The sequence below is a fragment of the Pezoporus occidentalis genome, unplaced genomic scaffold, assembly GCF_034315485.1.
Source record: "Pezoporus occidentalis ecotype Australia unplaced genomic scaffold, CSIRO_AGI_Poc_V1 ctg49, whole genome shotgun sequence".
Classification (NCBI taxonomy): Eukaryota; Metazoa; Chordata; class Aves; order Psittaciformes; family Psittacidae; genus Pezoporus; species Pezoporus occidentalis.
The window spans coordinates 3,415,031-3,441,996 of record NW_026915824.1 but is presented as its reverse complement, the minus strand read 5'-3'; the positions used below and the strand labels follow the sequence as shown (position 1 = coordinate 3,441,996).

The window sequence follows — 26,966 nt, the reverse complement described above, 5'->3', positions numbered from 1 at the left end:
CCACATAGCAGTGGTTACTGGAGGGAAAGAGAGAAGCTTTGCTACCTAGGCAGCAGATACAGACATCCTCAAGAAACTGGCACAGTAAACAACTCGGACTACACTTGGCATTACAATCCCACAGGGAAACACAAACAAACAAAAAAACCCAACTAACAAAAGCAAACAAACGACAGACTTAAGTTTGTACTATTTCAAAACTCATTCTAGGGTTCAACTACTGCAGGTACTGTTTGGGGATGTTTGAAAACATCACTAGTCTGCTTACCTCAGATCAGCTTTTTAAGGTTGTTCTTTCCCTTCCCAAAAAACCTAGAGCCATTTTGAAGAACTAAAGCTCAACTGCTGTAGCAGTTTCACACAGGAAGGGTCTTCCAAAGACAACTTTTCAAGCCGGGCATCTTGATAATACAATTGTCAAAACAACTACAGACAGCACAGAAAACTGAAGCTCACAGGTAAAAGAAAAACCACATTCTTCAGCTCATCTCATCTTGATTTCCTTAAGAACAGAGCCATATTTCTTGATTGAAAATAGGCAAATTGTATACAAAATACTCCTCGAGTCCCAAAAAATGGATGTAAGAAATCTGAAGATCAAGCAGCTATCGTGATAAATCTGTGAGCTTAAACTTTTCTGTTGCAGACATGCACACCCAAAGGCAACAGTCAAAAGTTGTTTGCAACAGCCCTAGGGTGGTTTTCTCCTCCTCCCCCCAACATTTAAACAAATTCTTTAAGAAATCAGAGCTCCTTAATTTTTTTCTGATAACAACATGGGGTCTGCACTCTCTGCAGTATCCAAACTTCAAACCAGGAAACTAAAATTAGGTTCATAACGAGACCTCAGTACCGTTTTCTGAGTCTTCCCTGAAGCTTTCTACACTGATAGCAGGAGTGAGAACAAACTGTTCTCCCTAGAACAGATTTTAAATTAATTGCTTCACACCATTAAATGCAACCCGAGAAACATGCTGCTAGTTCTTTCCTCACCTCAGTCTCATGAATTCAGATCTATTATTCTCTGCAATAGCCTGTAGTTTCAGCTCACCAGGGGCTCTAAATATTGAGCCTGCAATAAAAGCCAGTTATCTGTTCAAGGGAATCTCATAACAACAAAGTCAGGTACTTCAAGGTAACACTTGGGTGGGAGTGAGGTAAATTGCCGTGTGTATCACAGCGCTCTTCACCAAAACACACTGTGTAGATGCTAAAGCATTCAAAATGACACAACCAGCTCTATAACTAGGCATTAACAGTCAAAACCCAGTTGTGGTAAAAGCTGTTTAGTTCTGAACTGAAGGTAAAAGTACTACAACAAGAGTGCTGTGCCATGTTTTCATTCAATCCCAAGTTAAAAAGGACAAACATTTGCTACCTTATTCCCTCCCCACTTAATGAGGAAACACTTCCGCTTTTTATGGGAAATTATGTAAGCCCCTCCATGGCTCTCTGTAAAATAAGAGATTTAAATAAGAAGCACCCATTTGTGATACTACTGTGCCATCTAACAAGATGCAGAAATGCGGTTTTGAAGTGCAAAGAAAACTAATTTCTCTGAAGTTTTGCATAATTTCATCCATTAGCATTTCAAAAATCCTTCTACCACACTGCCTAATTAAATGAATATTAAACCTTTCCTCATTCCACTAAGGGAATACAACAAAACAAAGGGACAGCTGTATCCCTGCTGAGCTTCTTTTCTGTAAACTAACTTCAACAACATATGAATAATTCAAATATTTGATATATTTTCTACAATGATGTCAGCCCTATACTTAAAAAGACATGTATGGTCTCCACGACCACTTCATCTATCAATATACACCTGTCTTTACAAAAAATGCTCTTCCAAGCATTCTTTTCTCTTGAGGCACTTAACGCCTAAAAGCATCAGCCATTGCTAGAATCATAACAATGAAGACTGGGATATTCCATTTCCTGATACAAGTCTAGAAAGTCCAGGAAGATGAGCATTATAGCCCGACCACTGCACTAACATTTAAATAAAATAGCCTGTTTCTTCTACTGGTTTGTTTTTCTTTATTGGTTGCAGTTACTTTGTGTGGATGAGTAAGGGGAGAGAGTGATTGAAAAAAAAAAAAGGGAAAGGGACAAACCTCTTGGAGAAAGAGGGGGAGGATAGGGTGGGCTTATTTTTTATTTAAAGAATGGCCAAATGGCGTTTTGCTCTAAGGACAGATCGAGAACTTCACACTCAATCTTAGCTTTTTCTAGTTCACTCATATTTCTTCACACATTAAATTCTTAAAGACTTTCAAAAACAGAATCTGTGAGAAATAACTAAAATTGAAAGAGAATCTACCCAAGTCCTATACAGCTACCATAAACAGCTTCTCTATTTCAAAATGACTTTTAGATTAGATAAAATATGCAGAACATAAAACACAGCCATTTCCCTCATACCACACATTCCTCCCCTATTTCTTACTAAGTGATTTATCTCTTTATATGTTTGATTACTCTATTTTGTGTTCTAAAAGGAAAAAACAATATATATAAGAAGATATCATGTGCATAAATAGCATATTCAAAGAATAATTTAGTCATTGAGTGATTCACCTCACCTGACACTAAGTTTACACACCACATCTCAGCTAGTCATATTCTCCTATGAAGAGTTTTTCAGAAGCTATGCTGCATGAGAGGTGTCATACAAGGTTCTATGAAGATAAATTCAGCATGGAGAACATAATTCATCCCACTTATTAAAACAGCTAAGGACATACTAAATCACACTCTGGAGATAACCATCTCTCCCCCAACAGACTATAGAAGAAATCTAAATACCCAGCCTTTACATACTAAATCCCATCCTGCTCAGAACAATGGGGGCAGGAGGGAACAAAATCAACCAAATCTGTTGGGATTATGGAAAATATCATTACACCTGGGTGCTCCTTCTTACCCTCCTATCCTACTAGCTCCCTCTCTGTCCATTCTCACCCAGGGTGGTACATACATGCATCCATACACTTAAGCCAGTAAATATAATGGCAAATTTCTAAGACAGGCTCTTTTGGAAACAGAATTTTTTAGAAGTCTCCAATTTTAAAAGAACTGACCTTTCTAATTAAAAAAAAATATTAAACATGAAAAAAATGCAATATTTCTCTGGAAAAAACCTGTATGATATATCATACAGTTTCAGGAAGATCCAGCTCTACACAAGAAAAGCAAGGGTAGTTGAAAGTTTACCTCACAAGGGGGTTGTGCCTTCAGTCTTAACCATTACTGATTCCTAATAAGCAGCTCTGTCTGACTTCGATGATATTACATCCTTGGGAAAAATGAGAATACTGCTTAAACAAAATGAGTTTTTAAGAAATTAGAGGTTACATATGATTTTCACTTTTCTAAACTAAACCTTGCTAAAACAATGGTAAGAGCTCATGGCTGCTGAATCTGAACTTAAACAGTTAAACTTCCATGGGAAAAGAACTGCTTTGTTCTTTACCCTCTTCCATTTTCACAGACTATTAAGGATGATCGTGAAAAATACCCTTCTGGAAAGCATTTGTAAAGAATTGACAGAAACACGTTCGAAGTTGCCTGAGAGAGACAGCGGAGCCATACTTCACATGCTGATACTTCCAGATGAGGGAAATAAAACAAGCCTGATAGCTGATGCTTTTTACCAGACTGTCACAATACTTACCCAAGGAAGCCCATGAAGGTGCCTGCCAAATGTCATTGAGTTGCCAGTACAGAGCTCCCATTGTGTGTCCTTCTCCCTTGATTATTTCACTTTGACTAAAACGATAGAATTCAGTTTCTGTCTTTACGCACTGAGCCTGCATCACCTTGGTCAACAAACACATTAAAAATTACTTTTCTTTTTTTGAGTATTGCATTTTGCATTTTACTTTATTTTCAAAGCATGTGTGCATATATTAACATACAATACAAACTTCACAGCAACAGCATATAACTTTAACATTCAACGGTATACACCTGCGGTGCTGTAGGCCTCTGTTTGAAGAAGATCTATCCCTAGCAGCTCCTGACAGCCTTACGAGCAGTATTTTTAGATAAACTCTGGAGGGGCTACTTCCTGCCTTCCATCCAGTGAAGGTCACTGGGCAACAGTCTTTGAAAGGCAAATGGAAGACAAGAGAAAGATAAGTAAATTTAATTTTTTTTTAATTAATGTAAGTTAAACACCCAAGAGTTGCAAAATGATGCAATGCTGCATTACCTCCAGTATACATTACCATGATGTCCAAATCCCTATGCTCAGAACACATAACACACATTCCCAGTATACAGTCAAAATTGTGCTAAAGAGCAATCTTTTTTCACTTGCACTCCCACTTCTCTCTTTCCCCACCTTGTCTTTAAAAAACATTTTTCAGAATTTTTAATTGACCAAATTCTCAATAGAAGCCAAACTGCTTGTTATTTTCTTCACAAAGTATAGTGCTAGGCTGGGAAGGTATTAAAAGAAAGTCTCAAAATAGAGGAAAAGATCTCTAGGAGAGCTCAAAAGGTAAAGATAACATTTCTAGTTAACCACTACAGCCAAGTTTAATCTTCTTATCCTTTATGCTATCCTTACTTTGGCATTCTTAATTTTTTTAACCTGTTAATAAGGCCCTCACAGACTTAGCCCTGCAGAAATTCTCATAGTTTTCTGAGTCAGAACCTCACTGAGCAAGTTTTACCACCTTTTTCAATTTCACAGCATCATCTAGCCTTGTTCTCGTCATCAGTGCCTAAAGCTCTCCAGCTGTTTCGGCTTTATACAAAACTTGCTGACAGCAGCTCTCAAACATTAAAAACTTAGTGAATGTGCAGTTATTCCCATCAAGAGGGTTTCTGAAATTCTTGGAACACGACAAAAAGTAACAGCACTTTAAACTTGCCTAACATCATTAAAAAGTCATTTAACACCATTTAAAAGTCACATAGAAATCGTGAAGAAACAAGCATGAAGTAAACTACTACAGATGAAGAGCAAAATATAACCTACTGATTTGAAAAAACTCCCTAACAAAATAGATTCTCTAAAATAACAATGAGTCCATAACAAATAAAAGTTACTAATAATGTCATTCATAGAGAACTGCATTCTCTAGAAATAGTCTCGTTTCAAAAGCTCATGTATTCCTCGTGGCAAAAATCAAAGCAGTAAGCCTATAGGGGCCACATAAAGAGGAAAACATACCCACCCTGGAATGGGAAGTAAAAGTGTAGAGCTAGGAGTAATTGCATACCAAGAAAGGCAGCACATCCCTGCATCCCCAAGCCAGCTTCATGAGTGGGCCATGACAGGGGGACAGGGACCAAGGTAGCACACACAGCCAGGCTATCTCCCAATTGGGCCAGTTTCTGGGAAATTTCCCAAGAAGCATTCCAACAAACTAGAGACAACCTAGTTCCAAATTAAACTGGATTCTTCAATGCTTCAGTGCATAAACTTTCTGCATGACTGAACATTACCTAAAATAATAGGCCCAGATTAAGCTGATAGTGTCTATTAGAACAAGTATTGATAAGTATTATACTAAAGACATCAGTGTTACCTGAGTGAGGTAAATCGTATCTTTGAACTTCTTTATGGGATCTATGCTCTGGGGAAGCTTGAAATGATACCCAATCTGTTGAAGCATCTGATCATTGCCATTTTCATGGTGTTGTCGATGGAAAGAAAAATTGCTTGTGTAGGACCAGTCCTCAGTGGAGGAAACCTTTTAAAACCCACAAAAGCAGGAGATCAGAATGAAAAGGCAAAATGTGTATTTAATGGCTGACAGGATATTCAGGAAAGGATATTCATGACGGGGATTCAGCCCATTGACACCGTCAAAAACCTTTAAAAATAGTAGTATATTTCTACAGTGCTTTGTGCAGTCATGCAAGGATTTTGAATGAGCAACACCCTTTTCTTATACTCCTTGTAGAAATAAATGAAAGCAGACATTGCTGTTGAACCCGGAAGAGTGATATTTTGGTTCAACATATGCCATTAGAAAGAATGGCATATTCTTCCTAAAGTTCAGTTTGGCCAAGGTACCTCAGAGGTTTCCTTGCATTCATTGTAAATCAGGAACACCCTAAATTAAGATGGAAGAAAGAACTCTAGTCAAACACATTTTGGCAAAAAAAAGCTACAGAAGTTAGTAGGGCTATAAAGTCTAAGGATGTGCATATTTTCAAAACCTGCCTCTGAAAACACATAATCATGAAACAGGTTTTTTCAACTAATGACAACACTGCAGCGTAGCTCATACAGTTATTGACAGCTTGCATTGTAATTACAATCTCTATAAAATGTTTTTATTTAAATTTGTTCCTTTTTAGGCTAGATTGAATTTTTTTCATTGCTATTAATATCAAAGAATTTACTGATGATGTCTTGGATAATAAACTTTGCCCCTCAAATTGAAAGGCACACTTTGAACTTCTTTCAATTGCATGTATGAGTATCAACATGATATTCACCACTCTCAGAACAAATAGAAAAACAGCATATGTGTCTGTTCCAACTGGATAAAAAAGACAGAATATATAACATCTAAATGTAACAGGAGACAAAACCAAATTCTCTTATATGCAATACATAAAAGCTCCAAATTATTTAAGTAAAAAAAAAATGGGAAAAGTTAAAAAAATAAATTTTAAAATTCAGCACGATTAAGCATTTTTCATGTTTGTTTCTGTTTTTTCTGCTTTCTGTATTACCCCAACTACAGTTCAGATGCTGTAGTTTGTTGGGAAGAGGCTCACTGCCCTCACTAAATGAGAGCAAAGGGGACAGTAAGGTGTGGAAGCCCAGCCTTACCTTTTTGATTGTACTGAAGGAAGGCCATGATTGAAATCCATATTCTGAAGCAAAACGAGTTTTAGGATATGCTGCCCAGTTCCAGCAGTCAATGCTGTAGTCATAAAAGTGAGTGTCACCATAATGGGTATCATAAGGATTCTGAGAGACCCAACCTTCTTTAACTGACTCTAAGCCATTGGTGGGACTGGATGCAACAAAAGGACGACTCTTATCTTCCTGGGATTTAAAAACAAAACAAAATGACAACCCCATCACAAAGTGATTGGCTTTTATCATCAGAACATGCAGACCACATTTTGAAAAGGCAGGGCAGCAAGGAGAACATGCCTTTTCCAAATTTGACTCAACACCTAGGAAACATTCCTCTTTGTGTCCTGACATTCATCATCTGTACTTACTTAATTAGCTTCTTATTTATGTTTTTGGAGGACAGCTGGGCATGATGCTGCTTGCTCTGCTGTTCGAAGGGATTCTCTCCACACATCAAGAGATTTTCTATCTTTACATTCTCCTAAATTCTTAATGAAAGCTATTTAAAGTATGCCGCGTGAAAAATAAACTCAAGGAACATTAATATTTGAGTACTGTGACTTTTTTTTTAATGGAAAATCATTACTTTTTCAGTGTTTTTGCAGGAACAAAGGCCGTGATTTTTCCTTCTTATTAAGTAGTCACCTAAATTTAGTCCTAACAAAGCCAAGGTATTCTGCTACTAATGCTTGCATGGTAGCATTACACGTTATTGTCACTTTGGCTGGCTCTGCATGTTAAGACAGATGAGACTATAAAAAGGGCAACATTTCAGACTGTTCAGAGCTGCCTTTATTTATAGCCTCAGTAGATTTAGTATACTAAATCTTTTAGCAGTACCCTACAAAGTACTGAAGGAATCCTTTTGCAGGTATAATTAATTTACTACCATACTTGTAGTAAGATAGAAGCCCAAGTTAGTTACCAACTACAAGTTACAACAATTGGCTCCAATACAGCAAAGCACTTAAGACGTGTGCTTCGTTTTAAGGAATAGTTCAGCTCCCCCCTCTTTTTTTTTTTTTTTTGGACATGAGTAATTAATAATTAACTGAAACAATTTACTACAGGATATCCTGGGTTCCCTGAAGTCTTTAGTTCAAACTTGGAAGTTCTTTTTAAGTTTTACAGTCCAGTATTGCTAGTAGCAGTTACAGGTTTCCTCAGTTGGCTTGTATTACAAGGACCTGAAACTATTTGACTGTATGGTTCCTTCTGGCACTCAAAATAGTTATACTATGGGTTTAAAATAAAAGAGGGTCTGTCTTGGACAGTGATGCTGCACAAGTGATCTGTAACTAGAACACAGTATCAAGCCAGAGCACTCTGCTGCACATGCACTGGCCATCCAACTCACGTAGCTAATAACCAAAACACTACAGCATACCTTTATTAACAACTCAGTCTCAAAAAATCTAACTGAAATACAGAAATCTGTATTTCACAGAACCACAGGAATGTAAGACGCCATTACCATTTAGAATGCATAAATGCCCTTAAGAGTGTGGTCCTTTTCAGCAAGTTCTTTCAAATCTGGCCTCATTTTACTGTTTCCTCATATCTCAGGTTTTTCAGTAAAAAGGTATTCTATATTTTCAGAGTACAACTATTTTGACAATACCAGCAGCTTTCAATAACAAGCAAATTATTGCTGTCACCTACATACTGAGCACCTGTCTTTGCCAAGGAGAAACTTCAGGTCATAAACCTCATAACATGAAAAGTATCTCATTCTGAAAAGTACAGATTAGACTAAAATTATCACACCCTGAAGTCAGTAAGATCATACTATATACGGGATAACTGAGTAGGAAAAGGCCAGTAGCATTTTTAGGTTAACAGAAAATTATACACAATTTGGGACTTCTAAATCAATTCTACTCTACATACACACATAAAGGAAAAAAAATCAGGATAATCTGATCATCTAGATTAATTAATTTATGGGCAAGTTGATTTTTGTCCACTGAAAGTGAAGGCATTTGTGGAGGTATTAAAAATAGGAAGGGAAAAAAGCAGAATCCATTTGCCTATCACAAAGTGTTAAAGATGTAACTAATTCTTTCATTTCCCAAAAGAATTAGAAAATAAATCCCAAATTGCTCAAACTGCAAACATTATAACCTTCTATCAAGCCATATCCCCCTACATTTTCTTGAGATCACTTACAGCAAGAACTATTTCTCGGATGTTCTTCACATAAAGCATAACGTAATCTTTGATATAGACTTCTCTGTCAGCATAAGGTATGGAGAACCAGTTGTTTGCAATTGCTGCTTCATTTTCATTGTTACCACTCCACAGAATAATTGATGGATGGGATTTTAAACGCCTTACCTGAAATACAACTTACAGTGTCAGAAGTCCAGCAAAATTACTTCTCTTAAAAATAATAAAATATCACTTTACTACTACTTGAATTACAAGTCCATATGCATATTATATATGCTTAGGCTACAATTCCTGGTTTATCTGCACAGTTCACTATTCCCTCAGCTCTCCACCAGGCTCAAACTTTTGTAATACACACTTAAAAAAGAGCAAACTTTTAATACACTGACATATATCCACCACATGCACATATGTACCTCCATCCTCACCTACTGAAATACATGGAAGGGTAAATTCTGTGCTAAAGTATGTTGCAAACCTTAGAGTTTACTCTCAGTAAATGCTCTGAAACAGCCTTGAAAGAGGGCAGTTTGGACATGAGGAAAACCTGTACCTCTGCTTGACAGACTATTCCTGCAAGTAAGTTAAAGAGGATTTAGCAAGGTTACAGAGTCTGCTACATAAAGGTACACTAATAAACACTTTCTAATAAGCATTTTTCTTGAAAGCTAACTTATAGAATCAATCAAAAATGGGTAATTGGAAATAGAGCTTCAACACATGGACACAATACCTGATGAGTAACTTCTGCTCCTACAGATTCTAAATAATTCTGGTCAGTTGGATATAGTGCACATGCAAACATAAAATCCTGCCAAATCTACAGGGAAAAGATAAAAAAAAAAAGCACATCATTTTACATACTTTAAAAATATAAGATTAATTGCATACACAATCATTTGTTCAAACAGAAGTTATTTATCTCAAAAAAGAATTAAACTGAAATGTTCTATTTGTTATTCTTGGAAAGTACCACCAAAATAATCACATCCTCCATGGCCTTCAGTATGTGCATACTCCACTATAGCTTTCCTCAGTATCAGAGTTACAAAGTATTTATCCTTAGGAATCAGGTCCTGGCAACTTTCACTGGTGAGTGGAATATTGCTCAGTAGATGGAGTTCAGCAAGTGTTAATGGAATAATTAGAACCCATGCACTGCTCAAATGTGAACATGGGGTAATTTCCAGCTGAACAGAACAGTTCTGTATTTACTACTTCGGAGGTGTAACACCAAATCCACACTACTTATTAAAAATAAACAGTAATTCTTCTGACATGATATCGAGCACACTTACCAGATGTCCAAGTATATTTGTTAACAAAACTCTTCCATACCAAATACACAAACTGATCTTAAAAAGAGCAAATATTACCCAGTAAGAGGGACAGAAACAAACTACATCCTCTAACAACACAGTGATTTTTCTCTTCAAAGAAAGATGAAGTAGATACCACTAGAGAACAGCCAGCCTTTCAATTCAACAAGAAACTCCGTTTGTACCTTGAAGGAAAAGAATTACAAAAAAGGAAAAAGGAAGAAGCCCAGTGAAATGGGTAAGATTTCTTGTTAACCTGTTCTATTTTTTAAACTGCTGTAACTTCGAGATTTCCGCTGGTCTATGGTAATGAAATGGTAATGGAAAGATCTCTTGAAGGTGCACATTAAAGCAAAGGAGACTAAGTTTTTCTGAACACTGTACTACATAAACAATAGAGACAGTCAGACTGTCCTCAACTCTTTTCAGTGCATGTTCCCTAGGAAAACTGAAGATACGGAACAGGAAAGTAGAGGTAATAGATCCATTAGTAATTGTTCCACTCCTAGCCTCCTAGCACTGTGCAAAGAGGCAAAGCTGCTGCTCAAGAACCACTTGGAATGTTTCAGTGACTGTGTTGAGTCAAAACTCTCTATTGAAAGAAACTTTCTCTGTTTCCCCTCAGTGATCTATCACTCTTTTTCCTTAAGCACAGTTTGACTCCATGCACTTTTAAGCCTTTGCAAGACCATCAGAAGAAACAAAACCAAAAGCCTCCAGCATCACCCCCTCCAGAATAGGGTCCTGATTTTCTGCATCCACCTACTATTTTGGCTGCTAAATAAGATCTAAATCTTGTATTGAACACTGTACAGGCACAGATCTAAGTGGCCTACTTAGGTGCCTAGTGTCAAAAATGAAAGTACTAAGTGCTCAGAAGCCCTGAAAATCAGGGCACTCATTCAGATGACTAAAATAGATGTAACATTTTATTTTTTTCAGGCAAACACAACAGAAGACAGCAAGGTATCGGTTCTGCCTCCCTGCTTTTTATGTTGTAGAGTAAAACCAAACACACTTCTTTGGATTTTAATATGAGATTCAAGTTGGCCTTCACTCATCTAGTGACTATTTTATCAAAACTTATTAATATGTGCCTCCAAGCTCACATAATCAAAGGGACTCATCTATGATTATCAGCATTTGCAGCAGGTGTTCCCCTTAGAGCTACATTTATACTCAATTATAGCTTGTTCAAAATGGCCCTTTGGATAAGGCCTTCCATGCTTGGATTCAGACCAAGTGAAATATTTTTGTGTTGACAGTTAGAACCAAGAAACCTCAAACCTCTTCAGCTATTGCTATAAAGGAGAAAATACTTCTAAAAGAAATAAAATCCATTCCCACAGCAGAGAAAAGCATGACTACTTTCTCTGGTATTTTAATAACCCCAAGGTGGCTGAAAGCACAAAACTCAAATAAGCAGACTTTAAATCTTCATTGAAGTCAGATTGCAAGCCCTTTGCTCTCAATCTGGGGCATATCCTCAAACACTCAGGTTCTTCAGCAGGGCTGTTCTCACATGAGTAACCCTAAACACAGCTTACAGGGCCCCACACTCTGGTTGCTGTGAGAAAAATATCATTTGATCTCATGAATAACTCCCCTCCCATGCACTACATACTTCACAGCTACTTGACTGAGTGTTGCAAGACCCTCTTGGTACCTACAGCTCACAAAAGTTCTTCTATTATGTTCATCATTACAGTGTAAAAAACATCTTCCTACACTGAATGGCATCACTACTACCAGTCCCTCAGCCATTCATCTCTCATTGTTTCCCAAGACAGTAGGAACTGTAGAACTGGGAGAGAGGTACAGTACATAAAGATGAGAGGTTTGGTCTGAAAAAAAAAAGCTAGAAGACAGAAAGACACAGTCCTGTTGGGGAAATGTAAGAGACAGAGGGGATGAAGACGGTGTAGAGAAAAAGAAGTGGAGATGAAAGGGAGATTCTGGGAACTACGGATGAGTGAGCAACAGATTTGTAGCTTTATAGTTACAAGAAGAAATACAATCAGGGGTTCTAATATAAAGTCTCCAGAATATCACTTCCAGTTTCACCAGACAGTCTCAGTAAATCAGGAACCATTCAAATTCAAGAGAAATCTTTAAAGAGTCAGGTTGAATCTGACTTCTCAGGTTGGTATCTACCATGACTTTTAGAAACATGTCTAGGACTTTTGTATTAGTTATTTTGTTAATTTAGAGTGGAGTCTTATTTTACAAGCTCTTGTCAGTTTTTAAATAAGTGTTCTGCGCATATTGTTTTTACCATTATTCCTATTTCATCACAAATATTGTAAAATTCATCTTGTTCATATACACCTCCTCCCCATACTCGAAGTGCATTCATGTTAGCATCTGCTGCAGACTTCAAGAGTAGCCGTAATCTGTCAAACACAAAAAAAAACAAAATTTCTACAAGTTTTGTGAAACAGTATCAGTTAGGAGTTTCTAAGATTACACACACACAAAACCACAACAATCCCTCCTCCCAAAGCAACAAGAAAACCCAACCCCAAACATTCATCATTAGGAGACTATCTAACGCTTATATCTTTGATAGAAACCAGACTATTTTGATCCCTTCTAAGCCTGCATATCTGAACAGAGCTCTCAAAAAGTAATGCTTTGTGCAGAAAAAGTTACTTGGTCCTGTTAACATGAAATAGATAGAGTGACGCATGCAAGTGCTTTTACAGAAGCACTGGCAGGACCAGATTTGGAAATACTATATTCTGTTAATCAGGTGGTTCTTTTCTCCTTAGATATTCCTTGCTTTAAATATCAACCACTTGAATTCAAATTCTCTTTTAAACACATTCAGAAATCTATATTATCTTCCCAAGTTCTACAATGCTATGCATAGCAAAAAGGGGGAAGTGAGAGGGGGAGGAGAAGGACTGAGACACTGAATATCATTTTAAGAGATTCAGGCTCCATTTTTTTTTTTTAAACATGCTGGTAGCCTCTGAATTGCATGTGAATGCACACTGGAGCATGCCCTGTTGTCCTGGCTCCTCAACTACCTGCAGTAAAACCTAGTCAAAGTACAGCACAGCCCTCATCCCACCTGTAACTCTAGGGTGCTGTGTCACTGAAATCCAAGAAGCCTGGACCAAAGGGGGAAAAAAAGTGAGTTACACAGTTATGTCTCCCTGCATGAGATGGATTAGGACATGGCTGAAGTGCACTTCTCTGAGTAGCAATGAACATGTTGTAGGCAAGGGGATCAGACAGCCTGAGGATCATCCCTAAAAATACCTGAAAGGCCAGTAACCTGTGGACAGCAACCAACCACCTTCCTATCAGTTATTGCACTTATATGCCTTGAACATCACTCAAATCTATTAATGTTAACTAAGCCTCAATTCTGAGGCCTCTGATCCACAAGAATTAGTGTTCTACCTTGAAATGAGTTCCACCTGCTAATGCCACACTTCAATAGAGGGCAGAAGGAGAACCAGGAGGAAGAAAACATAATGCTTTCTCCTTAGAGAACGTAAAATGTGACTTACGTGTCATAGGTCACTCTGTCCTGGAAAGAATCTGCTGGAATCCAGTTCGAGCCCTTAATGAAAATGGGTCGATCATTGATTCTGAAGTAGAAACTCAGACCTGGTGAGCCATGAATAGGCTCCTGAACAAGCTCTACTGTTCGAAAATAGGCCTGTGAAGACATGAAACTTAGATTTAAAGTGGACAAAAATAAATGAAAACAAAATAAAGAAAACCATCACAAAAGGGATTCAACTAAACACTAACAGCTTAGAATATGACAAGGAGTCAAAAGATATGGTCACATCTCTAAATTCCACCTTAATGAAAACACACAGGGCTAAAAAGCATGCTTCTGATAAACCTCTTCACTTTTTAAAGTTACTATCATATTGAGAAAGTATGTACAAATGACTGTGCATGTGCATGGACTTATATATGTAAGAGACAGGTGTGTGCTTGCTTGCTCCAGAACTCAGTCAAAAGTCTAGATGAGGACCAGTGAGAGAAACACAGTGGTTGCATTAGATCAGACACATAATTTGATCTGCAATTGTCTCCTTAAAGGAGACTGCAGCAGCTCAACTGTAAGTCTTGTCCATGAATGCCTAGCTTCAGGTTCGTCCAGTAAAATCAAAATCTTCTTTTGCTACCCTGAAATGGTACCTTTTTAATGGGCATAGCAATTATAGAGAAAAAGATCTGTGTGCAAACAGAAATGCTGGTTTGCAAGTGAAGGGCCCTCTGGCCATCACAGCTGTGTTTGCACAGCATGATCAGTGGTAAGGTTTCAGCTAAATACCAACTAACCCTGTGTAAGGTATTAAAGGTCATTCCAGATAAAAGCACATCTCAAACAGAAGCCAAACTTTTACAGCTGCTCTTTCAGCTTCATATCAGCATTGTGTACTGCAGACACTGAAATAAGAAAACATTCCTCCTTCCTGCTGCAGGTGGAAGAAAAGTTCTCAAGAAATCATTCTGGACATTTTTGAGGAGTGTAGTCAAAGCAACAATGCTGTTCTGAGGGATATCCTGATTGCACTGACATAAACACAGTCAGTTCTACAGGCATGAGAAAGAAGTTAGTTGAGTGCAGTAATACTTTGCACTGACCCCATATTTGTAGGGGTGTCTTCTCCCCCTGCAATGGGGCAGATATGGAACAACTGCCATGTTAGGCACCTGCACAGCTGCAAAGTATTACAGAAAACTTCTTTCAGGGAGAATCCAGACTTCATTTTCTCCTGCATTCTTGTACCAGTTCAATTTATCTATGCCAGAGAGAAAAAACTTTTTCTTTCTGGTACCTGTTGCTCATAGTCATAGGGAGATAATTAGGAAAATAAATAAAGTGAAGGAACACTAATAGCAAATTTCAGCCACCTCGCACCAAGCAACAAATTTGGGTCAGGAGGGCAGGAACCTCTTTGTTTCTAGACTACGCTTAAGATAGCAACCAGTCCTTCCTCAGAGGACTGTATTTGCTATATCTTTTCAAAAGGTCAGCTTGTACAGTACAGCCTGTTCTTTCTGCCATGAGCTACAGTTGAGACATCTGTCAGTAAACGAGGCTAAAATTAACCTAGTTAAGTGCAAGTGATATACCTGTCCTTTAGATAAAATGTAATTCTTTACTTCACACACTAGACAAAGCTGAAGTTCAAATAAGAAATTATTAATCCCACTGTGGGATTGTGTTTTTTAAACTCCTGGTTAATGAAAAATCATACAGAAAATTATTTCCAGTGGCAGAGAAGACAAGAAAATGACTGGATTTTCTGCTTCCTTTTTGGTGCTTCTTAGTCAGCTGGACAATTATTAAGTATTATTACCACCTGGACAGAGACAATGCACATGACAAATCAGATGTATGAGCAGAGGCTGCAGATCACTGACCTCAAACTAAACTCATCTGCATCATGGCAATGACCAAAAATAGAAACTGAATGAATAAATAGATGGGACTTGCCCCAAGTCCTGCAGCATTTTACAATGTTGCCCCAGGGTGACAGTGGATTAGTTGCAAGTGGGCCTCATTATCCATACTGATAAAGAAATTCCCAGCTACAGAGAAACTACAGTCTCCAACATAGCTCTTTTTTGTGGAACAAAATGGAATGTGCTATATAGTTGGGGCTCTCAAAATATTTGGGAGGTCCTGTCAATGGATGTCATCAAGCAGGTTTGGACTGTCTCAGAGTGCATTTGTAATGGAGTAATATTTGTATTTTTTACTGTATTGTAATTTGTAATATTACTAGCAGAAGTAATGTGATCTTGTTTTATTCAAGCTCCGGTGGAGCTCATGTAAGTGGCCAAATCCAAGGCAATCTGAGACTGAAACACCTACCCAGAACCACCCTGGTCCTGGGTGAGCAGGAAAAGCTCCTCAGCCCCATTTCACATTCCCAGGCCCTCAGCATTCAGTGCTTTTGCGTTCCCACTCCGTTACTCTGCAGGGGCCCATCCAGTAACAGAGCACCTCTTCCTACAGCAGCTTCCTTCTACCTTGTGAGGTGAAAGAAGGGCAAGGGGAGACAACTAGCATCTGGCATGCTTGGTTACACGCCTTTCTGGCTACTGAAACCTTGGCCAACATGAAATCTGTCAGATAGACCTTTCTGCCTGAGGACTGAACACTTCTCCGAATCTTGGAGCACACAGAAGAGCCTCTCTACCCACCACAGACCAATCAGCCAGTTCTGTGCACTATTAAGAAACAGATACCTCTTTTTAAGTTACACACAAAGGCTTTATACCTAGCTAAATGACCTGTGGATCACATCTGACATTCCTGGATTTAGCAGCAGGAAAAGTGATAGGGATGAAGATGCCTAGAGCTGAAATAAGATCACAGAACACCCCAGTGACCTAACAAATCAGCACGCAGCATGAAAGTAGTATGAAAACTACAAAGCTAAAAGGAAAGACTTCTCAAACTCATGCTAAAAGGCTTGGGGGGAAAAGAAGGTATAGAGAGAAAGAGGAAAGACAGCTAGAGGTTAAGACCTTCCAAGTACTAAAATAGCCTCATGAAATAAAAATACCCGCTGACTACAGCGTTGAAGAAATAAACACAGAAAGATGAGGAAAGATAACTGAAAAGCAAAAAAATGCCTCGTAAAGCAAAGAAAAAGGTAATAAATTCCTTGATGTAGGCATGGCAAGAAGAAAAGCAATTTATCAATAGCAAACAGGGCTGGACAGACCCTCCCTCAAGAAAATTTCATTCTGAGATAATTTCTGGCTTTTTGTTTCACATTACCCTGAGAAACAAACTCTAAACCAAAGTATTCAAATAGGAAAACAAAACAAAATCAAAACCAACCCCGTCCTGGATGCTGGCTTTATTCTGGTTCATTTCTCTGCTACTCTCAGTGAGTAGGTACTTCCCTCAGCCAAAGGGGTTCCCAGCACAGCTGGCTAGAGCTCTATAGAGCTCCCACAACTACATACTGGGAGACTACCCAGAAATTTTCCCAAAGAATTAGTTAATGTTTTGGAGACTACTCTTAATATGTCAGTAACCAGAAAGTAGTTCAAGCTAAGGGTAGCTAAATCTGACATAAACCCAAACTGTATTTTCACATACATAGTTCTTGCCCTTTAGTTTTTGCCTATCCAAAGTTAGGTAGATACTGAGATGGAGACAACCAACCTGTTAAATATCTCATCCCTACTTTTTTCTTTTTAAAAGGAGGGGTGGGGAATGTATTACACCTGAATACAGTACTAGGTGAACAACAGAACTGACAACAGAACAATAGCTTCAAAAACATTTATCCATTATTTTACTTCCTGAGCTACTCAAAGTTCTTATTAAGCCATGTGAATGCTGCTATTCAGCCCTGCTGATATAAGAGGAAATTGTACCAGAACATGAAAAAACTGCCTTTTTCTACTCCCCACCCCAGGTGAGAGCAGGGAGCAGTGGTGGTAGAGGCGTGCATGTCTGTCAGAAACCAAGACAGAGCTTCACAGAACATATAAAGGAAGACCAGACTTTACACTATGAATCTATAAAAACTTCACACGATGCTTAATTTACAGTGCCCACTATGTGGTACATTTGCTTTTTTTTAATCCTCTTTCCTCCTAAAGGAAAAATACAGAAGCTTGTGAATAAATTTTATAGATCATGAAGTCCCTATGATCGTATAGCACACGGCTCTATGGAATATCATGATGCAACTACCCAAGTGGAATCAATGAGTTTACCTATCATTATGCAATTTTCACACAGTAATAACAGAATTTTACTTTTTACAGGCTTTATAACCATATTTCCTACAACCAGTTTCTCCAAGCATAATATGCAATGTTTATTTGGGTTTTATAATTTTTTCAAAAGGAAATTGCTAATAAAAACAAAGAATTATTATTATGACTTCATAATCAAACTAAGGGCTAGCCGTATAAACACCAGAACCTCCAGAAGCTACTGCTTTTCATAAGATTTTTCACATGAACAAATGTTATAACAAACAGTAGTTTAGATGCTTGGTGAACAGTAGCAATATACACAACAGAACTACCTAATAAATGTGGAAACTTGGCTGTTCACACATGCTGATGGCATAAGTAGCCTAGTCTAATTTGTATGGTGGGGTTTTCTTTCATTGGACAATTGAGAATTACCTCTTTTAGATTCTTAGTAAAAAGAATCGGATAATTACACAGCCAGTGTGTTGCAGGAACCCTCTTGCAAATATCCCTCAATGTTACTTTCATGGTCATATTTAAGATGCTACCTCTTCTTAAACCTGAAGCACACCTATCACATTCTAACAAATTAAAGTATGTTAGCTTTTTAGTAATGTGTTTATCCCAGAGGCTTATTTTTTTAAATTGAATTAACAAAAAAAAACCCTCAGTAATAAACCTTTACATATTCTATAGACATCTAAAAAGGTTTTTCAGTGTACAATACAAAACCATCAGCACAATACATAAAGTTTAAAAGATTTTTGTTGTAGATAGAAAACTTAAGCAGTAAACATGTTTTCCTTTCTGAGGTTTCCAACTAACTAAGCCATCTTCCAGTCTGAAGGCAAGGAAAGGCATCTATATAAGCTAAAGCTACCATAAAACACATAAACATACGTTGTGATATTAAAACCCCTCTTGTTTCTCATTAGCATTTTCACACACATATTACAATCCAGCAAAATATTCAAGAGCTCTAGATACCTGCCATGCAGAGCAGATGTCCTAACACTAGCAGCGCAGTGCCAGCTGTAATCAAACTGAAGGGCTCACCTTTGAAAATTTCTCAATCTGATATCCTGCCTCCATGATGAAAGTTGTTGTCATGTTGTATCCAGTTTGCTTTCCATGTCCATTTGGCCACCAAGCCTCCACTGCAAAACTCTTGAACATACAAGACAGAAAATCAGAGCAACGTGTATAAAAAGAAGCAGAAAATACACCAGGGGCTCAGATATCTTTGACTGAATAACCACGGCTCTAATGAGTTTTCTGTGCCTCAGCAGAGCCATGGTAACTATGATCTCTCCAGCTGCAGCTCTGAGGTGAAAATTATTTAAAGCGGTATCTGTGTCAGGAGCAGTTACTGTTCACTAGCCTCTGTATCATACCCCTCCTCTCATTGAGGAGCCCCTTTTATCTTTTCAACACTCAGTATACCGAGGTGACACTTTTCAGTTGTGACTTTGCTAATGTGTGACCATGCTGACTGCTTATATCAAGCTTTTAAGACAAATTTCATTATATTCAGTGTTTTCATTTTTTTCTCTATGCTTCCTAATCACATCATTAGTACTCAATAATTTTTACAAACATAAAAAAACCCTACCTCTAGGATGACAGAGTAATATTTATAACTTCATCCCAGCCCCCTAGTTCAGCTGCTCAGTCCTGTTGCCAACATTTGCCAGCTGAATGCGCAACCCAAAAATTGTGGAAAGAAAGCAATAATGCATGCAACCAAACAATGGAGGGATCAGCACTGAATAGAGCTATGTAAGGAGTGCCTCAATCTTTTCAAATAAAATGAGGCCACAGAGCCACAATATGTTTCGCTGTAGCCATACCTGGACACAGTCATGACTGTATCTACTAACATTTCAGCCTCCCCTGTGCAGAATTATCATAACTACTTGTACAAAAATACTAATCTCGGGGTTGCACGGATACAAATGGAAGCACAAAATCAGCGTGTGCCTTGACATCAAGGGAGCGTTTGCAGCTGCCTGGCACGGCTGGAGTGTCTCATTGGCCACTAATGATGTCATCCCCAAGCTCACCATTAGCTTATAAGCAAAACACTGCCATGTTGACAACACAGCACTTTGCATGGCAACTGCAGGAAGACTGCTACACATTGTGGGTGATACACACCACTCAAACACCTACTGATTTCACAACATAATCTGCAATAAGATCGCAACTAGAATAAGGAATAAATTTCTAGTGAGATCTCATTATTTAATAAGCACGATACAAGCCAGTTGGACAAAGTAAGGGCTCTGTTAGGCTATCTCTCTCATCATGAGAACACACTGCAGAGCTTCTCGCAAAATCAGCTGATGTGAACTCATGCAGCAAAGCCTTTTGTGTAGAAAGAATAAAAAAACACTGTTGCCTCTGCTCTGAAGGAAGTACTTCTTCACAAACTTGCAGTCACACTCCACTGATTTCTTCTGAGGTTGAGGATGGGACAAATAAATAAACCAAAATATTTTTTGAAGTTTCACATTGCAGTACCTGCTTAATGTAACCCCTGAAAAGGCTAAACAGAGACTAATGATTGTTTTAAATGAAACTGGGTATTTGTAATTTCTCATGCAACTTGCATATCAGATGACAAGAGTAACAAAAATCATGTTTGTATGTTTTCATGCTTTCATGTCAAAATAAAGCACATAAGTATGCAAGTCACTGAATGTTCATACTAAAACATAAATACTCTGCTTGTCTTGAACACATGCTTTTTCTCCACTCAAACAACTGATAAGAGAACTTGAGAACACATGCATAATGCATTCAAACTGCGGAAACAAATGCAGAGATCCACATCAATGGAGAAAATCAGTAGAGTCAATAAAATATACAAAGGTTTGAGGACAGACCCTCAGTTTTTAACAGCCAGAATTGTCAGAAGCCCCAAATTTCTGCTCACAGCACATCGTTCACCCACAAATCTAACTGTGCCATGTAGCAGTGAAGCAGATGGCAACTCCCATTATGCTGCTGGCTCCAGCATCAATTGTGGCTGCTGCCACTGCACCTGCCAGGGCTCCCACCCTGCCCAATGGCCTGGGTCTGCTGCTGTCAGGTTCAGTTCTGCACAGTCAGCTCTGCTAGGGCCCTGCTCTCTGAGCAAGAAGCCAAGAAAAATTCATACTTCTTTTTGCCACACTGGGATCACTGCCTAACTCAGGACAGCTACCTATTTGTCAGCTAGAACAGACATGCTGATTTTCTTCATCTCTCAAGCCTATACATCTTTTCTTAATCATATCTAATAGAACTCAAGTTTCAAAAAAAACAAACCCAAACCCACAAACAAAACAAATTCTATAGAAGTTAAATCACGTTGGTCTGCCATGAGATAGTTTCTCAACACTGTCTGAAAGCAAGCAGATCAATTCTTTCCTCTTTCATCACTAGGGTGTACGCCAAATTCATTTTTTCAATTGAGTTCTCTCCTCATTAGAGCATCCTTTATTGCTCTAAAGTTCCTCCTCAGTTTTGTCCACTCAAGAGACTACACTTCAATGTAAAGAAGTACTACTCCACAAGATTTCCACCACCCTTACTGCTAGACAAGTTCTTCATAGGCCTCTTTCATTTTATTTACCTGAAAGAGTATCTACTAAGAGGTTTGAGGAATGTTTCCTCTTGAGAACCATAAGTATCATAGTATATTCTACTCCGAATGAGCCCAGTACACAATAGCATGGGAGACAAGATACCTGCTGCCAGTTAAGAAAAGTGACACAGAGTATCCAAAGGTAATCTACCTGAACAGCTCATTTAACATCCGCTGGTGATGATCTGATCTTTTTGTTTTGCAGTAAGGAAAAGGTTTCATCATCTTTTTGACACTGAGCTGTATAGCCTACAAACACCAATTTTTAGAGAGGAAAAAAACTGTTCTTCTATCCTGTAAGGGATAAACAGACCTGTTTTTAACGTCAGGAACACAGTAAGGAAGCAGAGGGAGGCCTGACTGGCATGGAGACAGAACGATACATTGGAAACCAGGGGAAACTTTATGCAGTTGGCTAGCCTTCTACATACACCTCCTTACCTTGTTGATGTTTACAAGCAGCACAATGCTGCCTTCTCCAGGTTGAAGCGTCACATTGAATGTTTGCTGTGTTTGCAATTCGGGAATGTTCACAATTACAAGACCCACAACTGGCTTGGAGCTGACTACATCAAAAATAGCCTCGATTTCAAGACGCCACTTCTGAGTACTCTTTACTAAGTGACGGGGGAGAAAAAAATGGAAATTTAGGAATTGTGCCTATACTCCTACCAGTTAAGATGATCTCTCATCAAAGAAACAATTCAAACACCTCAGATTAAATTTGATAATTTTCAGGCTGTGTTTGAACCAGACCTACAAGGTTAATATTTTTGTTTAGTGCATTTGATATCTGTGTTTACATTTGCCAACTCAGAAGAAAACTACACACTATGATTTACGTTTCATAACTCTCTCTTTTCATTTGAAAGCCGCACAGGGGCTTTTTCAGAGTTTTGTACAAGTCAGAGATCATGATACCAGTCACTTCAACAGGAAGGAGTTTTTTCCCACCAGTTCCCATAGACATTACATTTGCTTTCAGTCAGCACTCATACGAACATGGTACTCTTTGGGAAAGATCGTAATCACAAGGCAGTACAATCACTTTTGTCAATGAAACAAAAACAGTATTAACAGAAAATGAGCTGAATTCATCCCAGAGTCACTACACAAAATGAATGAAGTTATGCTGGGGATAAATTGGGCCCACTGTGTCTAGACCTGATGGGCTATATCTTTATGTCCCTTTTGCCACTGGAGTGTGGTAGAGGAAACAAGTTAATGACTTCCCCAAGTGCTCTCGACAGTTACCTTAGACTGTCGTCTCCTTTACAGAACATACTGAATAAGGCAAGCCAGGGTCAAGGGTACTCAAGATTAATGTGTAAATTTCCCATTAAATTCAGCAATTAAATTGCCTATCTATGCACATAGCTTGGCTACTCCCATACTTCAAATATTACAGATTAACATCTAAACAAAAGTAAATCAAACAGAAAACAAGGAAAACTAGAACTAAGACACATTTTGTATTAATCACTTACTTTCTCTTTTCATGTATATATTCTAGCTCTCCTTCTTATAGAATCACAGAATCAACTAGATTGGAAAAGACCTTTAAGATCAGGTCCAACCATTACCCCAGCACTGCCAAGGCCACCATTAAACCATGTCACTGAGGGCCTCGTCATCTAGGAGAGAAAGAGAGCTCCCTCCAAAAGCAAAGAATCACATTCAGCTCTGGTGTGATTTTCACTGTTCATAGAATGAATAGCAGTGAACGTGTTCCCAAATTTATATTCCATCCAGCATTACCCAGGGAAGACCAATTTTCTGAAATGTTGAAGGGGTTAAAAAAGAAACACCCACCCCACAAGGGTCAGCCATTACAGTGGGTTTTCCCTCTCTTCCAAGAAATTTCCATCCCACTCCTAACTACATGAACTGCAGGGTCTAGGCAGAGAAATCATGAACAATTAATCTTTTATAGACTCGTTGGTCAAAGGGCTATGACACCAAATCTGATGAGCGATATAACTGCATAGGCAGCTTAAATTCAAGTTATTTAATTATTCTTTCCTTTTCAAATGTTATTATATTTGAATACTAATAAGGTCTGGCTCTGGTTCCAAACCACTCTCTCTCTGCTGAATGAAAGAGTTTTGCTCTCTCTACTTACTCAGAGAGTAAGATTTTACCTACCAGAAGGTGGAGTTGTGGGAATGTGGGAGGGACCAGAAAAGATTTTTTACTGTAACTAAATTTTAGGGAGCACACAGAGTCTGTGCTGGGGCTTTCCATGGAAATTCCAGTCACGTTAATTCTAGCTAAGACCTGCAGCTATTTCAGGAAGCTTTTAAAGTAGCCAGGGAGTGACGTCTTCATCTTTTATTCATACACAACAACTCAGTTCCCAAGGGCTGAAATTCAACCCACTGCAGAAGACTCATGTGCTAGCCTTTACTCCACTGACGACTGGGCTCAACAGGCAGTGAAAGAAAGCATGTGGGTGGTCTGCAATGGGGCATAATACTGCTTACAAAAAGTTTCAACAGAAAATTAACTACTTTTACTCAGCAGCAATAATCTCCAGGATAAAGGAGGTGAAAATCAAAGACCACGCACATCAAGGGAGGAAACCGGTTTGGTAAGTTAGGTAGCAGGAACACAGGAGACTATCCTCTCAAATTGCAGCCTTAACAAATTATCCTTGTATAGCACGACTGCATTTCTCTCTCAGACTTCATGTTGTGTCCTGAAAACTCCATGCTCTTGAAACTCTGTTCACTGTGTATTTGCTTCCCAGCACAAAGCCAGATTCCCACAGCAGCTTTGTCTTTGTTTTAGATGTGAGACGTATTTATTGGGAGTTTTGGTGAAAAATCATGCCAAAAAAAATTATTTACAAAACAGGAGAACAGGGGCTAGCCTCAGCTATACTACATATATTTCTGTCGCAGGGATCCTTAAACATAAAAAGATTCTGAATTCTAACATTTTTAATCACTATTGTTTGTATTGAAGTACTGTGTCAGGTCCTAAAAGGGTATGCCATGGGAAGAACTGCATGCAAAGTCATGATAAAACTATAGAATCTTCCCAAACTGCAGTTAATTGAGCTTAACAATAAAGTGGTTCCTATTCCAAAGGTGAAACAACAATAAAAAGTAGTAACAAAGTAGACTTACCAAAGAGAGAAGTCAAAGAGAAGTAAATCAGGTGATAATGGTTATAAGCTTCAACCCTAACATCTTTCCAGATTCCTTGAGTGGGAAAAGAAGGGCCCCAGTCCCAACTAAATGAACACTGCTCCTGAAATACAGAATGATAATGTTACGATTACCTATTTTTCACCCAGACATCGATGCTGTGCCAGCAACAAAAATTATTTGCCATCTAGAAAGAAAATACTGCTATGCACTGAAAGAATTTTTCCAATTTCCACAAGCCCAGGAAAGCCTGCAGTATTTTTTTAGTTCTTGACCAAAACTCTGCTGCTACTACCTATATTAACCATAAAATTTTGCATTAAACATCCATGTATAGTGAAATTTTGTATTACTGAGATAACAAAACACCGCCTAGCCCACCACTTACAAAAAAAAACCCAAAACTGTAAAAATCAAAAAATAAACAACAAACCCCAGGTTACTCTCAATTCAGTTCTGAACTACCTTAATTTGTAATGCCAGTATTTAATCGTACACATAAAAGACAAAGTAAGCAGAAAACTGATGATTATAAATGTTAAAGTATTCTAATAGAACAATATTAAATTAAAAATTGTGGGTATATGTGAAATACTTTATTTCCTATTTTTAGTTGTAACACTGCAGATTAGTTCAAGGAAAGAAATGCGTATGTCTGGCGCGTTTGTGTAGTTCAGTCATGTTCACTGTTTCTCCCCTTTTTATGGTTCTTTTATACAAAAACAAAGGGAATAAAAAAATGGTTGAGAAATAGCTTAGTTCTGGTTCTAACATCAGAATGTCAGAATTATAAAATGTTGCTCAGGCACAGAAGTATCTACACTGCTTTCCATTGGCTGTTTTCAAACCTGGTCAGACTTCTAGTTAACAAATCCCTTGAAGTCATCTATTCAGCTGCCCTCTGAGCTTCACACAGCCCCAGCCCCCAAAGCAGATACTACAGATTTCCTTAAAGTCTTGTACAGTGACCTACAGTTCTAAATTTAGAGACTAATAACTTACAGCCAAGGCAAACTAATTTTGGCAAACCACATTGCACAAGTCTGGCCTATCCCTTGCATTGCTGAAGCCAGCCTGCCTGCCTATCAAGTTGCAAAAGAGCCTTCCAGGAAGCAAGCACTGTACCTATTTCAAGTGCAAAAACAGGGACAACACACTCTTAGAAAACAAGTCAGATTGAAAGTCATTTTCCCTTTATAAAAAATAAACAAATGAATAACCAACAGGTTGTCAGGTTTCACTAATAATATTGCAGAGACTGCTATCAGAAATAGTAGCTGAAGGAATGATATGCTTGTATCATTGAAGTACATTACCAGTGAAAGGCTTGAGTTTTGCCACAAATTCCTATTAAGATTTAGATACACTGACTGCATTTAATACTGGACCTCAAACATGTGAATAGCTCTCCATTACTTCAAGATGGAAAGCAGCCAGCTTACTTTAGCAATGTCCTAGTATGTTTGATTACTTTTAAAATGTGACATCACTGCTGTTGTTGCCATATACTTGGCATTATGTTCCAGAAACATAAAAACGTTTCTGGAAATGTCTGGAGTGGCTTCCAATTACAGCCAAACAACTCCTTTGAGGAAAAGTGCTAGGATACTTTCTTACAAATTTAAAAGTATAGTTCAGTAAAGCATAAAATCATTCCTGGCCATTTTTGCTCTATAAATAAGACTACAGCTATTTAAGTGCCTTCTTCCTTCCAAGCTCCTCCCTGCACTTATTTCTAAGAAACACAGTGGACTCAGAAGAATTAATCAACTTTTTAATACACAGTAAAAATAAAAGCAGCAGCAAGAAGTAATAAAGACAACCTCTTAATCCTGAAGGATTTTCCCAGGACAATATGGTGTCCCTCTTCCCATTACCAAATTTTAAAGGAAGTTGCATCTGGGTTTAGATTAACAGGACTCTAGCAATTTTTCTGAGGAGGCTTTAAAAGGACTTAATTAAAAAAGATCAAAAATAATTAACAAAAAAGGCATTTAGTAGAAACAAACATGCAAAAACACCCAAAAAGAGAAATCCCAAAATAAGATCACCAAGCTATTGTCTCTAGCTGCTGTGAAGCTATCAGAAATACATGAGATCCTACTCAGGTGATAGTTTGCTGTTATTAAGTTTAAACAGGAATGAAG

At 38.1% G+C, this 26,966-nt stretch overlaps 1 protein-coding gene and 1 long non-coding RNA gene across 5 annotated transcripts in view; one reads left to right on the top strand and one right to left on the bottom strand.

Moving 5' to 3' along the window:
• The window catches only part of LOC134173055 (uncharacterized), a 314,635-nt gene that overhangs the window by 93,710 nt on the left and 193,959 nt on the right, over window positions 1-26,966 (top strand). The gene's annotated exons all lie outside the window — the stretch shown is intronic.
• The window catches only part of MANBA (mannosidase beta), a 54,723-nt gene that overhangs the window by 7,886 nt on the left and 19,871 nt on the right, over window positions 1-26,966 (bottom strand). For 3 of the 4 annotated variants that reach the window (XM_062636723.1, XM_062636721.1, XM_062636724.1), the window contains exons 5-14: window positions 24,799-24,922; window positions 22,109-22,284; window positions 19,093-19,203; window positions 13,851-14,002; window positions 12,605-12,722; window positions 9,744-9,830; window positions 9,008-9,175; window positions 6,806-7,024; window positions 5,547-5,711; window positions 3,680-3,824 (exon numbers count right to left, since the gene is read on the bottom strand). In XM_062636723.1, the coding sequence (XP_062492707.1) occupies window positions 3,680-3,824; window positions 5,547-5,711; window positions 6,806-7,024; window positions 9,008-9,175; window positions 9,744-9,830; window positions 12,605-12,722; window positions 13,851-14,002; window positions 19,093-19,203; window positions 22,109-22,284; window positions 24,799-24,922 (1,465 nt within the window). The remainder of the gene's footprint in view (window positions 1-3,679; window positions 3,825-5,546; window positions 5,712-6,805; window positions 7,025-9,007; window positions 9,176-9,743; window positions 9,831-12,604; window positions 12,723-13,850; window positions 14,003-19,092; window positions 19,204-22,108; window positions 22,285-24,798; window positions 24,923-26,966) is intronic. The other variant, XM_062636722.1, reaches the window with a different exon arrangement.